General features: G+C 40.0%; 2 protein-coding genes across 2 annotated transcripts; both read left to right on the top strand.

The window, feature by feature from the left end:
- The first annotated feature begins 20 nt into the window (after window positions 1-20).
- surf2 (surfeit 2) lies at window positions 21-4,115 on the top strand. Its single transcript, XM_086300826.1, has 6 exons — window positions 21-641; window positions 1,083-1,234; window positions 1,356-1,459; window positions 1,943-2,128; window positions 2,341-2,474; window positions 3,002-4,115. The coding sequence occupies exons 1-6, from the start codon at window positions 567-569 to the stop codon at window positions 3,095-3,097; spliced, it is 747 nt and encodes a 248-aa protein (XP_086156952.1). The 5' UTR covers window positions 21-566; the 3' UTR covers window positions 3,098-4,115.
- A 1,706-nt stretch (window positions 4,116-5,821) lies between these two features.
- Window positions 5,822-15,215, top strand: surf4 (surfeit 4). Its single transcript, XM_086300824.1, has 6 exons — window positions 5,822-6,158; window positions 8,224-8,410; window positions 10,043-10,119; window positions 10,200-10,243; window positions 10,971-11,157; window positions 13,934-15,215. The coding sequence occupies exons 1-6, from the start codon at window positions 6,111-6,113 to the stop codon at window positions 14,198-14,200; spliced, it is 810 nt and encodes a 269-aa protein (XP_086156950.1). The 5' UTR covers window positions 5,822-6,110; the 3' UTR covers window positions 14,201-15,215.
- The last annotated feature ends 1,995 nt before the right edge of the window (window positions 15,216-17,210 follow it).

Raw genomic sequence — 17,210 nt, 5'->3', positions numbered from 1 at the left:
TAGTCGAGTAAAACAAATGTGCTAAACTAGCCATGCTAGGAAGATTTATAAAATAGTTTTATTTACTTTTACAGGTGTCTACTTTACTGGTTTATGAACTTTAATTCAAAGCTCACGCATGCGCTCATATGCCGGCTACTCTGTAGTTTTATGAAATCCAAGCAGAGTGGTCTGTCTTCCGTAATGCTCTCAGACCTGTCAGATGGTGGCAGTCAGCTGACTGGGCTCTGTTGTCACCTTACTTAAGCCGATTAAGGTTTAGTTTCTTAAAGGTAGCAAAAAAAGGGGAGGGGAGTATATCAAGGACCGTGGACATTATTTCTTGCAGACAGTTGTCTGCTTTTGTTTAATCACACCGGTGGTTCGATAAAAGGATCGCCTGATGCCAAATGAGAGAGGTGAATGGCTAACTTCGTGTAAGATGGGTTTTACTTGATTTGATCGCTGGATGGCGCCAAGATCACACGACAGAGTCTGCGCAGTCAGCCCACGTGTTGGGAGCTTCCTTGTTGAAGCGTTGTCTTCGTCAACAAGCTGAACGAGCTGGTTTGAAGTGTTTCTAAACTATGGATGAGTTACCTGCGGACCTAAGAGAGTTCCTCCTGAATCACCCCTTTCTTCAGCTCACAGGCGGTAAAAAGGTTAGCGAGCAGATTTCTCCACGTCACACGTGCACTTCGTGTGAGCTGATGCTAACCTGCAAATTGATCTAGCACGAGCCAGGTGTTCAGATGTTGTGATTGCTAAAGAGTGCTCAACAGCGGTGTGCAATACTGCCATTTATTGTGTCGATCAGATAACAAGTTAATACAGAGCCAGTGTCGCTGATACTTGGAACTTATAAAGGCAGCTTATCCCAGCGTGTCGTGATTTATGATAAGAATTCTCATCAATTTAACACAATGAGCTACATACTGATCTTAGAGGACAGAAAGAAAGTATCGATCATTTTGGACTCGTGTCAGTACCAGTGTTGGTATCAATGCTAGCGATATTTGGATTGATCCACCGACCTCTGCTGACCAAAACATTAAAGCCAATAAAAACAGCCTATTCATACCTTCGATTTTGTACTTTTTCAGATCAAATGTACTCTAAATGGCCACGAGATTCCCTGCAAATTGGCCGAGCTGCAGAAGTTCACTGAGGGGAAGAAATATGAGAAACTGAGTGCTGCAGCAGAGTTCAACTACAGCCAGTATGAGCCGCACATCGTGCCAAGCACAAAGCAACCGTAAGGACATGTTTGCTTGCCCAACAAGTGATTTTAGTAACTACAGCTGAGTAATTTTGTGATGCCATATAGATCAAAGTGGATCCTCTGATGTAATGTATGTATTTTGTTTGTGCTCTAGCAATCAGCTCTTCTGTAAGCTGACCCTTCGGCATCTCAACCGGCAGCCGCACCACGTCTTAAGGCACGTCAACGGAAAACGCTTCAAGAAAGCCCTCTCTAAATGTCAGTGCATCACTTATCTCTCCATGTGCACCTCTCCTGTAGTGTAAAGATTCAGGATGTTACTCATCTCAGCAGTCAGACTTCTTGTGTGATAGCCATCTCTCAGGAAGGAAAGCAAAGCTATCTGATGAGCTTATTCATTTGTTAGCACTTTTTTGCATATACCAATCGTGCTTAATTTGCTCAGACCAATGTAGTCTGACATATTTGGCAATTTCTTTAATTTATTTTTTGGTGAGCTTACAGTAGTAAGATTCGGCTAATTCTATTCTTCTGCAAAGAATCAAAGTTTAAATTGCATAACGGGAAGGAAACAATACCACAATCTGTCATTTGTTACATAAATAAATAATCAGAAGGTGAGAAAATGTCAGTAAATACAGACTTGATATATGAGTATGCATAAAACACTGAGGGTATGGGTTGTTGTATAGTTACACTGTGAATGTGATGGCTAACACAACTGCCTTATGCCTTCTCTAGATGAAGAATGTGTGAAGCAGGGGATTGAATTCATTCCAACCAGACTGACGCAGAAAAGGCCCAGAAACACTGAAGAGGAGGGCAGTCGAGGAAACCCTTCCAAGCATTCAAGCAGCACGTGGGAACCCTCATCCAGTGATGACGGTCATAGTGACTCTGAGGACAGCATGAGCGACCTCTACCCCCGTCAGTATCTCCCATCTACACACATTAGATTCATTTGACCACTGATTTCAGGAGAAGCACACTGTCCATCGGAAGAACCAATATTAGTCAGGATAATTGTCGAGTTTTACATGACTGGTTCTCCATTGAATCCACATATAATGGCACAGATTAGTGAAACTCTTGTAGCGGGCCTGTTTTACTGCTCTGTAACACCATGTATTTGTCCACAGCCTCCATATTCACTTTGAAAAACCAAGCAGAAGAAAGTACGGAGGACGGAAGGAAAGAGGAGGAAGATGACTTTCAGACAGATGAGGATGAAGAAATGGAGGTTGAAAAACAGGCGGTGCAGAAACGCAAAAAGGTCTGTGGAATAATATACATTCGCCTGACACTTTATTAGGTACACTTACCGAGCTTATTCCCCTTTTGCCTTTGGAACGGCCTTAATTGTTCATGGTATAGATTCTCAATGTGCCGGAAACCTTCCTCAGTGATTTTGGTCCATCTTGACATGATAGCATCACATAGTTGCTGCACATTTGTGATGTGAATGTTCTGGTCAACCAAGTTCCAAGGATGCTCTGTTGGGTTGAGATCTGGTGACTTTGGAGGCGGTTTGAGTACAGTGAACTCATTGTCATGTTCAGAAAACCAGTTTAAAATGATTTCAGCTTTGTGACGTGGTTTGTTATCCTGCTGAAATCAGCCATCAGAAGATGGGTACACTGTGGTCATAAAGGGGTGGACATGGTTAGCGTGGTACTTAATTTGTCCTATGGGGCCCATAGTGTGCATAGAAAATTTCCTACACCACCACCAGCCTGAACTGTTGAGGCAGGATGGGTCTACTTTCATGCTGTTTATGCTATTTGTCTTTTTCTCTTTCAGGCTCAGGGTGGTGGATTTCACAAGAAACAAAGAAATAACAGCTGGAGATCAAGCAAAATGAAAAAGAAACACAGAAAAGCCCAAAATGGAAAGTAAAATCCAAACCCCCATATGAAGAGTATTTTTATATACCCTGCCACGACATCTAGTTTGGAGTGTTATTCCTGTGTCAGAATCAGCCTGTGACCCTTCAACATCTATTACGCGAGGATGTTTTTGGTTCCTGAGTTCCACTGGTCCAACAAAGGCTGATTTACATGATGCATAGAAAATGTGTTTAAAAGTTCCTTTGGACTGGATAAGGTGTGTTTTCTGGTTTGCATTCAACTGCACTAGTGTAAAATATAACTCGGTTTGAATTTGCAAGAACTGTCTGTCTTTTTTAAAAAAACATTTACTCCAATTTTTAACCTAAAAAATGCTTCAAATTATTCTGTTAGGTTTCCAACTTGATATCATACGACAAACTTCAGCAACTACACACAACACATCTGCATCTTTTCCACGAGAACGGAGATTTATCTGACCATCGAGATCTGATTTTACTGGTTGTTGTGCACTGAGGATGCAAACTTTTCTTCAACACAGATTTGCAGCTAAAGATGGAAAATGAAACATTTCCGCTCACAGTTTTTTATATGACTTTTAAGGAAGCGAGAACAGATCTTGTTCTAGTGCTGCAATAAGCTTCACCAATGATGGACTGTTGTTGCTCTATATGGAGCACCACAATAAGCTTTAATCCATCTCATTTAATGTACAGTTTAGTTTTAGAGTTTTTACAAAATTTAACAGCAAAGAATCAGGGGTCTTATTGTTAATTTCCCTCTGTACTGTGGTACTGAAGGTTGGGAATCTGGTTATCGATGAGCCACACAGGTGTATTATCACCAAGATGTTGAAAATTCATAATCGTAAGTCTCTTGCATATGATCTCATTCACCAGGACAGCTGCCTGTCAGCCATTGTCCGTACAGTAAAATTCAGAGAACTTGATTGAAACTGATTGTTTCTTTAAATGGTGCCTTTGTTCAGTGGCTGATACTATTGTGATTTGTCGAAGGCATGGCTGATCTGCTGTAATCTTAGTGTAAATAAAGTAATTTGAACCTTACATGTACATCTAAAGTCATGGTCTGAAGTTTACATATATTCATCGAGGACTTGAGTTGGGTAAACAAGTTCGAATTTGTTTTGGATTTTCTCTAATCCACATAGGGCTGTATACCACACAGGGGTATACATACAGGCTCAATTAGATACATAAAGTCAGTTGATAGTATTGAAATAAGTGGTACTAAAGGTTCATCTGTTTAGTGATCATGATGGACTAAAACTGGTAGTATCTGAATAAGGAGGATTTCTTTGACATTCACTGGATTTAACCAGTACTCAGAACAATGGGACTGTCTAAGGTCTAAGAAGGATAGCTGTAGATTTACACAAGTTGGGACGGTCTCCTGAAGCCATTTTAAACAACTGCAGATTTGAGGATCATCAGTTCAGACAACTGTATGTTAATATAACTTATTCAAATGTGTCACTACTTTAACAAAAAAACCTGCAAAGATTTGTTTTAGAGGGGTAAAGGTGAAGCTTCCAAAACTAAGAAGACTGTACCAGCTGTCAAGCATGTTGATAGTAGCACTGTGCTCTGGGGCTGTTTTGCGGCCAGTGGTACTGGTACATTGCACAAAGTGGATGGAATAATGAAGGACTACCTCCAAATAACTTCACTTCAAAACCAAACAGTTGAAATTTGGACAACGATCCCTAACACACATCAAAGCTGGTTTTTGAATGGATGAAGCAGGTTAACGTTAAAGTTCTGGATTTGCCTTGCTAAAGACTCAAACTCAAAAACATTTGTTCATTTGCCTGGAAACCAACCAATTTAAATGAAGTCTTAATAATTGTGTCTAATTGTGTCAGCAAAAGTGGTTAGAACCTGTTAATGGTTACCAGATAAGATAAAACTTGCTAAGGAACATTTAACCAAATATTATTTGGGGAGTACGTATTCTGCCTGTATATTTAGTAGAAAAAAATCCCAAATAAATTCAAACTTGTGCAGCCATTTCTTGTTTTTTTGTTTTGTTTTGTTTAAAGAAAAATATTGAAGATGTATGCTGTACAAACATTAATTCCACTCTGGGTAAAGAATAGTTCAAAGAGATCAAAAACAAAACTTCCCATGACATTCATGCTCATCATGAGTGTATGTAAACCTCTGACCACAACTTTACCATACGTGACTGTTAATATCTCACAGGAGATGACGGCTCACTGTATGATCTCACTATTAAAATAATTAAATAGCCTTTAAAGCCACTAGATTATGCCTAAACTAAAATGGTCTTTTACAGACCTGTCAAATTTATATCCAGAACTGCATCAGTTTGTTCGGGTGCCACCGAAAATACGGCAGAACATCTGAAAACAAGATAAAACAAAAAATCCCAATATATATTACTATTTTTCTTTTAATTATCTACTAAACAAATTGGTTTAAATATAATTTCTCTGACGGTTACTTAAACTTTGCTTAGTGTTGAAATTAAGTGTAATAAAATTGTTTAACTCAGCTTACATTGTATAGATTAGTAGTATTTTAAATATGTTATCTTTTTACAGACCCTATTAGACAGTTTACATACAAACTATAACCATATCTCTAAAAGATTAATTATCAGAAAGAAATTTTAAAAGCACAGAGGTATGACTGTCTAAGGGAAACGGTCTAACTAACAGGTTATAGTGATATTAACATCAGGTGGGTTTGGGGCTGTAAAGCAGCGCTTGTTTACTTGTGTACAGCCGTAAACAATGCCCAGCGGCGAGCCGGAGGACCCCGTACGGATCGGTATACGTGGCACACCGCGGTTGCAGTGCCATGTAGGGGGGCTCGCTCCGTCTCGCTCGTCAAATCGCGGGGCATTGTGGGGCGGAGGCGGCCTTTCTCTGAGTCCAGGCAGTCGGGAAATCTTCAAGTAAATAACGTTAACAGTGGCAGGAACAGAGCGAACACAGCTTGCGGAAAAAAAACCCAACGCACCGAAGCCGTGTTGCGCCGAGCCTTAAACATTACAGCTGGTAAAATTACACGAATATGGGGCAGGAGGATCTTATGAACACCGCTGAAGACGTGGCAGACCAGGTAACTTGATTTTTTCCCCGCACAGCAGCTCACACTGCTAACCGCTGCTAGCAGGTTAGCTGCTAACTAGTTTGTCCAGAATGAAGTTAACCGTTTCCTCTTGTCGTCTGTCGGCTACTCTTTCTGCGTTCCTGCCGACGGCTTCAACTCTTGTTTTAATTTGGGTGACAAATGCTGGAGATGCCTGTCATGTGTGTCGGGATGGGTTTGATAGCAATATTGAGTCACACCGACCAGATGAAACTGGTAGCTAAATTGACTAAGAAAGAGCTGGGTGACAGGAGCACATTTGGTTGTTCCTTCATTGTGTCAGTTATTCGGCTTGCTTCTAGCCACACGGGTTATTAACATTATTATGTTGCCAGACTGCTGTTGTGAAATCACTTATGATGGCTCCAAAGTTGTGGGCTAACCCTAACACGTTACTCAGTTAGCACTCTTAGTGCTTAGCACCGCTGATATTTTCTCTATTACACCGGCCGCATCTGTGCTTCTATACCTTGCTTTGGCTTTTCTGTTATTTATATTCATGTGATTACAACCAACTTGGCATGAGCTGACGCCAAGATAAGCGTTCAGGTAGCCTCCTGACCCTTGTTTTGTAACCACTGGGGACCATCCTCTCCACGTATGTGGTTTTATATCTTCCTTGTTCCTTCAAAACGTTGAGCTCTCTGTGCTGTAGGTTACTGGTCTCACGTTTTTGCAAAGCAGAGCACAGATAAAGAAGCTCAAAGTAATCAAATATCATGGAGCCAGTTCTGCATACGTTTACGACCCTTCGTGTTGACTGAACTCAGTCCAAATCCCAGAAAATGTTCCCTAATTTCATAACGCCTGATTGATTTATATTTGGCCATCACGAGTGCTGTGAAAGATTACATGGGAAAAGTACACACCATCTGATTTGTTTGCCTTGTAGGAGGCTCACTGAAGCTCAATGCAAGGGGCACATCCCTCACTAATGAGTACTGAGCTAGCATTTTACCCAGACTTAACACTTCGAAAGAGTGTATTTCTGTGCTGTTGCAGCAACCTTTGGGCTTGTTAGGATTGGCTCCAAGTTGGCCCATTCATGTCTCGCACAGCAGTCAGAGTGAGAGTTGGTGGATGCTGATAGGCTGCTGAGATCTGACTGTGCTGATGTGGACTGCTGGATAGGCGGGCCAGAGGGCAGGCCATTTCTGCTCTCCTGTGTGACTAGTGTCTGGGAAGTACATGAATTCTTCTTGAGAGAAGAGCCTCAGTTACTTAATTTGTGTTTTGTTTAAATGTTCATCACATTTTATCTTTGAAGAAATACTTTTTAGTTGAACAAAGCTGTGCTGTGTTGAAATATCTATCAGTAATTCTGCTATTTGCATGTATGAGACTCTCACACCTTTGAAGTTAGTTTGATTAGCTTTGTTTTATTAGATGCTCAACCAGATTGATTAATGAGGCAAGAACATCATATAGAGCAGGGGTATCCCCACAGCTATAACATGTGCTCTTACCAGTAGCAGTTTATATAAAGAGATCAAATTAATATTGAACAAACTTGAGTTCAGCTTATTTGTGTGACGCTTCGAACCAGTCCCAGTTTCTCACATAGCCCCTTGAGATAATTGATTGCCCAACCCTGATATAGAGTGTAACATCTTCATCTTTTATTTAATGTTTTTTGGAGTGCTGATTATAGAAAAATATTGCTAGTGATTTTTGGCATACTATCACACTAATCTTTAAAAAAAAAAAATTACAACCAGCCTTCCACAGTCTGGAGGGGACTAAATTTTGTGTGGCACAATAAATGTTTTGTCTTGATTATCTTATTATAATAACCATTCCCAGATGAAATTCAATTAGTTGCGCAGCTCTAATTAGACAGTGGCGTCTCCCGCACAGTGGTGTGTTTGACTGTTAGCAGGTAAGTATATATTTATTTAAAGAGCCTTTAGGGAACTTTTTAGTGGATTTTAAGGCTTGGTGACATTGAATTATATTTATACAATATAGCATAATCAAAATTACCTCTTTCCATCCCTCTTCAGACCTTGTCAGTCATTTTTCCTCTCTTTCCCAGTTCCTGCGGGTAACCAAACAGTACCTGCCCCACCTGGCTCGTCTGTGTCTCATCAGCACCTTCCTCGAAGATGGCATCCGCATGTGGTTCCAGTGGAATGAGCAGCGAGACTACATTGAGGCAACCTGGAACTGTGGCTACTTTCTCGCTACATGCTTTGTGCTGCTTAACCTCATCGGACAGCTCGGTGAGTAAACGGGAGCAGTCCTAATTAAAATTGCCAAACAAATCTAGGTGACATCTTTAATGTTAGCTCTTTGATGAGATAAATAAAAATAGTTTAGTTCATGTATTGAAACTACGAGTGAAGCAGGAAGCATCAGTACAGTATTTGTTCAGCATGAACTGTTACTTCCCAGTGTACACCATTCTAATTAGGCATAACTTCAATACCCCTGCAAAACATGTTCCTTCATGAACTCTATAATGTTCACTTTTGTGGTAGCTGTTGTAGAAAGGGTTTGATTTAAGCATCTGGTTACTCTAGAGTCTAGAGTAACCAGATGCTTAAATCAAACCCTCTAGAGTCTAGACCTTTGATACATATTGTGGACAAATTCAACGAGGACTGACTTAAAAACAGAAAAACACGTTTTTATGATGCAAAAAAGATCATGATAGAATTACTTCGATAGCATTAGTTTCAGGCATCAGTCAAGTAGACCTAGAGACCAGTCGCCAACACCCTGGCAATCGACCTGAATTCACAAAGCACAGGCCAGCAACTACTTGCCAGCCAGAGAATATAGTTTTTCTCTAGAGTGTTTCTCAGTAATGGACTCGTTCTTGTATAGTGCTTTTTTTTTTTTTACTCTACTACTCAAAGTGTTTGAATCATGTCTCATTCACCCATTCAGAGCCATTCATACAAACACTTTGTTTTTGTCTAAGTTCTTTATATCTAACAGTGACTCAGCAACTTGCAGTTCAATGTCTTTAAATTCTGATAATGGTTAAATCCAGCCAGGGATTGAACCACCAACCTTCCAATGAGTGGAAGGCCTGCTGTACCTCCTGAGCCTGGACCTCCATGACTACAGCTTTAGCATTTGATTTTAGGCAGCTTCCAACTAGGCATTATTTTCTTTTGCAGAGTACTATAGTAGGTTTGGATGCTTTCTGGTTCAGTATAAGTCTTATTTATTTAATACTGGGCTTTGGCGCAGCCACACAGGTCATTTCTTTCCACCTCCCTTTACGATAGTTTGTCCTTTTGATTGGCTGCACCTTCGCAAACAGAAGATCTGAGCAGCAGATGACTGGGGCTTCTGTGCTAACAGGCAGTGTACCTGCAGTGTTCAAATTAAGCATGTCTGTACTCTTTGACATCACACATGAAAATAAAAATTTTGCATAACTGAGCACTTGATAAGCCTGAGGCCTTGACTCACAGGGATTATTTGTAAATTGCACATGCACACACAACTCTTGCAGGAAGTCATAAACAGTGTGAGCAAAATGTATGTGTCCCACATTTTGTCTGTCTGCTGCTCATCTACCTCCACCTCACACTATCCCAAACATCCTTATCTATCACACTGACCCTCTACATCCATCCTGACCCTCCCTTGAGGATTTCATCTTTTCCTTTAACATCCTTTTTGTAATATATCCACTATCCCTCCACTGCACATGCCCAAGCCATCTAAGCCTCACCCTTCTAACAGCAAAGTTAATCTAACACAAATATGTAATATAATCCTATTGATAAAGCACTGCAAATTATGGTTTATGATTGCATTTTGCAACGTAAAGAGAAGAACGGACCATATGAGAAGCATTCAAGGCTTAACTCTTCTTATTGTCCCTGCCCAAACAGGTGGTTGTGTCCTCATCCTCAGTAGAAATTTTGTACAGTATGCCTGCTTTGGACTATTTGGGATCATAGCGCTACAGGTGAGAACAGTCGTATTATATTTCCTTTCTTTTTATGTCACTGTGTCTAATCTGAATGTTGTGGTTTTTTTCCCCACCAGACGGTTGCATACAGCATTTTATGGGACCTTAAATTTTTGATGAGGTAGGTGTCACTAGGTGCTGAACTGAAACACAACTTTAATATCATGCATGACAAAATCAAACTTCAAACAAAAGCAGCCATCACTTTTTACTGACATGTTGTTTCAATTCAAGTTTGCTCACGAGTGATGAAGCAGAAGCGGATGCTTTTTGTGGTGCCTTCTGATAACATTTTCATTTAACTTGAATTAGAACTAGTTTAATCAATAAGGGAAAAAAAATATAGTGTAGGATTGCAGGAATAGAAAGTCTAATCTCCTCGTAGTGGCATTATATCAGAATACATCACCGTTTCCAAACAGACACCAACACTTAGGATTACCGTAATTACTGTGGAGAAGACCTGTGATTTAGATTTAAACACCATCAGGCTGGATGAATCATGGGTCTCTGGAGAAATCTGTTAAATATAGTGCCACGTTTGTCTGTTTATGCATTTTGTGGGCATTTAATTCATGTCAGGAGAGAGTTGTAGTATAATGTAGTAAATCAGCTCTATAATTAACAGAAAAATAGTCAAATTTGATAGCTGAAACATTCGTGTTATTCAGAATAAAATATAAAAACATTCTCGCCATACAAGTAGGCATAAGTTAATGGAGTAGTTCCCTTACCCTGCTAATTAAACAACAATCGGATTGTCACCATTTGACAAGTTAAGAGGGATGGCTTTTTTCTGCTCATTTGAGGACACTGTTCAAAAATAACTGTCCTCTCTCCTCTTCAAGAAACCTGGCCCTTGGAGGTGGTCTGCTGCTGCTACTGGCTGAATCTCGTTCAGAAGGAAAAAGCATGTTTGCTGGAGTCCCCTCCATGGGAGAGAGTTCACCGAAGCAGTACATGCAGCTGGGCGGTCGAGTACTCTTGGTGCTCATGTTCATGACCCTGTTACACTTCGACTCCAGCTTCTTCTCTGTGAGTTCAGACACAATCAAATACCCATACGTTCTCCAGCCGCTTCATACAGATGGTTTTCCTGTCATTAAAAATAGTTTTATTGCAATAGCCTTGAATTAACTATACATTAAGTCTCATGTCATACTACCACGACAGGTGATCAAGATGATACATATTATATTTATATGCATTTCTAAATAATGCAGGAACCATACTGACTGGTTTGCATCTAAACCATGTTTTAAACGTCACATCAGAAATCTTAAAATGACTGCTAGACAATGTTCCCTCTAATTTTTCATGTGTCCGAGCGAACACACAAACTCCCTGAGCGGTCCCTTGGACCACTGTGAGCAACAGCAGACGTGTGCACTGTGGTCACGCCAGCATCAAATCCATCCAATCAGCTGTTCTGCATCAAATTTGATGCCACACAAATGATTTGTGCCACTCCAAAAAATAATTTCTGTCCATTATGAGATAAAGGAGAACAACAGCCTGATGCCTGCAGGCCCGACAACAGGAGATGTATCACTCCTGTAACACCTGTAACATTCAGCAGTCGCCTCATTGTTCTGACACACACAACAAAACTATTGACTACACTACACACTAACTACACAAGATTTGCGCTAAACGTCTCAAAACACAGCCGTCACTCCTAAAACTTCCCCCTCCCTAAACATCTAAATGCCATGTTGCCATATCATTTTTTGATTGGTCGACATGGTACATTTTCCCACCAATAGGAGGGGGGGGGGTTCTGGTTTTGGTTTTGCTCACAGGCGGAGAGTGCTTTCGAGCGTTTTCCTTATAAAATGCCATTTTTACCGTTTCTTCCCGCAGTAAATGTAAACAACGATAGTATTCAGGAAGAAAACCAAACATTGCATGTATTTTTATCATAACTCTGGTTTTACGTGGCCTATCAACACAATTTAAAAACTGGTATAAAGTCCACACTTTTTCCATCAATTGTTCTGTCTGTCCTGCTCACATCTCCAATGGTTGTCCACGTTGTCATTAACGTGGCTTCACTCCCCATCAGCCACGCCGCTTTGCTAGCTAAAACACCGGTGTCGGCACATAAGGACGCTGTCATAGCCTGTCAACGACGTCGATTAGCTGCGTATATATGAGTGTGAATCACGTGATCAGCTAGACTACGGGATAAGGTGGCATCGTTCTATTCCTATACTGGAGCAGCCAGTCACTTACTGACTAACACTGCAAAACAGAGTTGTTAACGTATTTACTTTAATTTCAATTCAGGTTAGATTTTTTTTTTTTGTGTGTGTGTGTGTGTGTGTGCAAAGACCGTGCCAGCAGTGTGCAATTGCGCACGCGCGCAGCTTAGAGGGAACATTGCTGCTAGATATTTACTTAATCTTTACACGTTACTATTGATCAACTAAATACAAGTGGTAACATGTACGTTTCTGTAAATAATATGACCAAAGATTCACAATAAAATGTGTCCAAATAGTCGGATATTACACAGTAATGAACATTATATTCATTATGCACACAATTGTACGGTATTTTATTTACATTTGTGTCACATATCATTTTAGTTCATTATCCTCTATAGAGAATGGTATTTGTGGTGAACTCAGATTTGCTCAAAGGTCACACAGTCATCACAGTCAACACTCAGTCTCTGTTTGCTCAGCTTTTATTGTCATGATGCCATAAATGTGTAATCAACACGCTGCAAAAGAGGTCATGAAAGAGCGTGCATTTATACTCACTGTACTTTAATTTCACTTATTTTTTTCTGAGATTTAATGTTATCATTAACATTGCCTCAAATTGCAGATTTTCCTCATGTCTCACAGTCTAATTACGTGCTTCATGTGAATCAGGGGGTTCTCACCTGGATTTAAAGAAACGTTTTATTCTATTGTGCGATACTTTCAGCTTCTCCCTTAAGCTTTGACTGTACTTTATGAACCAGCAACAGTGATGTAAATTTTGTCATATGACCGTAATGGTAAATGGCCTGTATTTGTATAGCGCTTTACTTAGTCCCTATGGACCCCAAAGTGCTTTACACTACATACAGTCATCCACCCATTCACATACACATTCACACACTGGTGATGGCAAGCTACATTGTAGCCACAGCTGCCCTGGGGCGCACTGACAGAGGCAGTAAGGATGAAGGTCTGTGCGGGTGTCCAGCTGTCAGCCTGTCTTGTTTTGTTTTGTTGTACTCCTCCGCATCAAATTTACTTTAAAATGTCCCAACTATGCATGCACCCAGGCACTGGACTAAGTATAACAGAAAAGACTACTCAGCCATCATGTCTTCAGCTGTGTATGTCGATGCCCACAACAGAGTTTAATCAAGCCTTTATTTCTCAAGGGGCTGCCACAGCGGATGGATCCGCATATTTGATTTGGTCCAAATTTTATGCCAGATGCCCTTCCTAATGCAATCGTCCCATTTATCTGGGGGCTGACACTAAGACTACACTGCTTTGTAACTCCCCCCAAGGCAAGGGGTCTCAAACTGAGGCCAATGTGTTAACCACTGGCTGTGATTAAGTCTTAAATAACTAAAGCCCAAGGTGTACTTTAAAGTTTTAGGGTGGTATATATGATTTGCTCTAAGTAGATTAAAAGTGTCCTGTAGCCTTTTTTTGTTGTTCTTCAAACTCTGTCCTAGTAGTATAAATATTAATAAATCAGAAATATTAAGTAAATGCTTAATAACATGGGCTCATCCCTCAGATTTACACCACAGATTGCAATCCTCATGATTTTCATATGAACTCGCCTTCTTCCACAGATACTGCAGAACATGGTGGGGACAGCTCTCATCATCCTGGTGGCCATTGGTTTCAAAACCAAGTTAGCAGCACTGACCCTCGTAGTGTGGCTTCTGGCTATCAACTTCTACTTCAACGCTTTCTGGACCATCCCCGCCTACAAGCCCATGCACGACTTCCTCAAGTATGACTTCTTCCAGACCACGTCAGTCATTGGAGGCCTGCTGCTGGTGGTGGCTCTTGGGCCTGGTGGAGTGTCCATGGATGAGAAAAAGAAAGAGTGGTAGGCATATGAAGCACAGCATCACTAACTTCCCCTGCCAGCTGGGACAAAAGACCCTCCCCCTCCAGTTCACCAGGGTACATAGTTGTTGTTTTTTTGTTTTTGTTTTTTTGTTTTTTTTTTTAATTTGTTTGCTAAATCCAGAGACGCCACCTCAGCCATCATCGGACTTTTTTTCTTTCCCCACCTGCTGATTTAGGTTTTTTTTAAATTAGTGTTTTTTTGTTGTTGTTTTTTTAACTTCCTTTTCTCGTGACGGCAATGATAAACGCCCGTGTAGTTCAGAGTGCAAACAACCCCCAAAAACCAGTGAATAGCAAATGGAGGAAAAGATTTATCTATTCTGTGAAGAAGAAAAGGGTTTATTTTACAGGTGTTACATGTTTAGTTAGAACTGGTTAACTGCAGCAGTTTTGGGTTTCCAGTGGATGGCGACCTTTCCCGACCATTGCATCGTTGCCGCCTGGGAACTTGGTATTGATTGAAAACAATTTTGCTCTCCAGGTTTGTTTTTTTTCCCCCGTTAGCCACTCTTGTCTCTCTTCCATCCGCACCATCAGTCTCAATAGACTGATGACTCCTGTTCGTGGGGAGTCAAAACCGGGTGGGATGTTGCATATTGTATACTAAGTGTTGGATTGCAGTTGTGTTTTTTCAACACAGATATTAGCTCCAGGACTTGTTAATGGGCACTTTGTACTGTACGTCTTTGGCAAATGCCTAACTAGTGAACTGTTATACAATCGGAGATAAAAGCAGGGGGGGAGACTCATCGTTTGTGAAACACCATATTCTGCGACCTAGGAAAAGCAAAGAGGACTAAGCAGAGTCACTAGCCACCTGGACTTTGTCTTTGCTCAGTGTTTTTTGCCCTGTGTAAGGAAAATCTAAAAAAAAAAAAAAAAAATCTGTGTATTAATTTTCAGAAGTTTATATTGTATTTTTGATCATCTTTTGTTTTGTTTTTTCTTTTGATTTTGAAATTTCATGGCGAAGAAATAAATATTCAAAAATATAAAGACACTGGCTCAGTCAGTTTTTAACAGTTATATTCTTATAAACTGGCAAATAAAGCCAAATGAATGTAAATCCTCCTTTAACAAAGTTGTGAAGTTTAAGCCTCTCCTCAGAAAACTGTAATAAGAAGTTGTTTGGACATAACCATAAAAGCATCAGTTGTTTTTGAAGTGATAAACTTTGAGTAAATACTGACCTCTGCTGGACTGTGGTGGTAAAAGTCATTCAAGACAGCGTTTGATCATTTGCAGCCATAGCGATAAAAACTTAAAACTACATATTATCAACTGGACGGGTATATTGCTGTCGTGAGTTTTAGCCACTGTTTAGGCGAGTTGGTAAACACCTCAACTCAGAAAATTAACTCTATAAAAGTTAAACTTAGATAAACTATACACAGAAATCTGATGTCAAATTAACACAGACCTCTTCAGATCTGGTGGAATTTTTAAAAAAGCATTTGCAGTCTTCTATAGCCGTGTACACTTTAGAGTTCATTCTGCGGCTTTATCAGCAATCGCATCGTCAAACAGTATTGGCCTGGTGCCACTGGCAGCCGTAAATGTAGAGTGCCCTCCACTTTTTTGGACGTACAGACACATCTAATTGTAAGACGTCATGAGTTTGTTGTCCAACATGAGAATGAGGAGAATGTGGGAGGCAGGAACAAAACAAAACCTTTTTTTTTTTTTTTTTTTTTTTTTTTTTACACAATGTTCCATTTTTAAGTTCATGATATAATTGATCATGATTATTTCTGCTTTCCTTGATGCTTTGATTTTTGTTTTGTTTAAATATTTTATTGTGGAAAGCTCATTTTTAAACAAACAGCCATCAAACAAGGAAGTCTCCTGTATTAAGTTCAAGCTCTGTAACTTTTCCTCTCTTTCTCCTTTTACACTAAGTGGGAAAGTTTTCTAGTGATAGGAGCACTCTGTGAACTTCAAACATGTGTCACATTTTAAAGAAATGCAGCAAAATATATTTAACAAATACAACTTACATTTAACTTGACATGAAAACATATATTGTTATAGATCAGATGACATGATGACACAAATGTTGCGCTAAGGACAATTGATAGATTGAAAATCACATCACTCAGTCAGAAAAGCAAGAAATACAGTATTTATTTTGTGTCTTAGTAAGGTACAGTCATTCATTCATCACTAGCAATACAGCAAAATTAGTCAGTGCTTTGTGTAGTGCAGAGTTGCACGGTGGCATGACAAACGAAATGTTCAGTATAAACTGCTGTTTACATTTACTAACACCATCTTGGGTTGTTAACTCAGCGTTTGTGTCATTGCTCTGACTTTCTGGGTTTGAAATCTAACTTGAGAGAGTTAAAAATCTGAGGTTGGGTGAACCTCCCCCACTGAGTCCCAGACTTGATCTGATGATAATGTGTAATCGAAAAAATTTTGGGGTTTTATGTGACGACACAAAAAATGTATAAGATCAATTTTCCTCTATGCGAGTGTTTTCAGGAAACAGGATATGCACTGGATCATGACCCCTAGTTACCCAGAAAGATGATAGAATTTAAAATGTCAAAGCGAGCGCCATGGCAAGCAGAGTGCGGTGACGTCGCAGTACTCGGGTTGCACCAGGCTACATCTCTGCGTGTTTGGGGTTTTTTGTTTAACTTAAATCAAAGCTGCTGAGCTTATGCAGCTACTGGTTTATATAGAAAACAATAATGTGGGCGTTGGGTTTAAACTCCACTAATGCGTATTATTATTGCATGGACTATATCATGAGGTTTAGCCACAAAAAGCTCATAGACACAGATAAGACTATTTAATCCAACACTGCCCAAATACTCCGCTGGCAAATGACTTTTTAAATCTGATAAACTCTTTTAATGTTGTTCAGTCAACTGCCCAACACATGAAGGGGTCATACTTTGGATTAGGTCTTATCTTGCAGCCTGTCACTTCTTGACAATGAAATCTAATAACATTATTAGATATGTCGAAAAGCGGAACGAAAGT

The sequence above is a fragment of the Aulonocara sp. 'chitande type north' Nkhata Bay genome, linkage group LG7 (genome assembly GCF_057382095.1).
Source record: "Aulonocara sp. 'chitande type north' Nkhata Bay isolate Kocher_YH1m ecotype deep benthic linkage group LG7, A_spYH_male_GT1.1, whole genome shotgun sequence".
Classification (NCBI taxonomy): Eukaryota; Metazoa; Chordata; class Actinopteri; order Cichliformes; family Cichlidae; genus Aulonocara; species Aulonocara sp. 'chitande type north' Nkhata Bay.
The sequence above is the reverse complement of the archived record's forward strand: the minus strand, read 5'-3'. Positions and strand labels throughout refer to the sequence as shown.

What these genes read in the sequence shown, in the direction of transcription:
- surf2 (XM_086300826.1), top strand. Translation starts at nt 567, where the DNA reads ATGGATGAGTTACCTGCGGACCTAAGAGAGTTCCTCCTGAATCACCCC. An exon ending in AGCTCACAGGCGGTAAAAAG is followed by an intron (nt 642 to 1,082) that starts GTTAGCGAGCAG and finishes GTACTTTTTCAG; the next exon opens with ATCAAATGTACTCTAAATGG. An exon ending in CGGTGCAGAAACGCAAAAAG is followed by an intron (nt 2,475 to 3,001) that starts GTCTGTGGAATA and finishes TTTCTCTTTCAG; the next exon opens with GCTCAGGGTGGTGGATTTCA.
- surf4 (XM_086300824.1), top strand. Translation starts at nt 6,111, where the DNA reads ATGGGGCAGGAGGATCTTATGAACACCGCTGAAGACGTGGCAGACCAG. An exon ending in CTGAAGACGTGGCAGACCAG is followed by an intron (nt 6,159 to 8,223) that starts GTAACTTGATTT and finishes TCTCTTTCCCAG; the next exon opens with TTCCTGCGGGTAACCAAACA. An exon ending in TCGACTCCAGCTTCTTCTCT is followed by an intron (nt 11,158 to 13,933) that starts GTGAGTTCAGAC and finishes CTTCTTCCACAG; the next exon opens with ATACTGCAGAACATGGTGGG.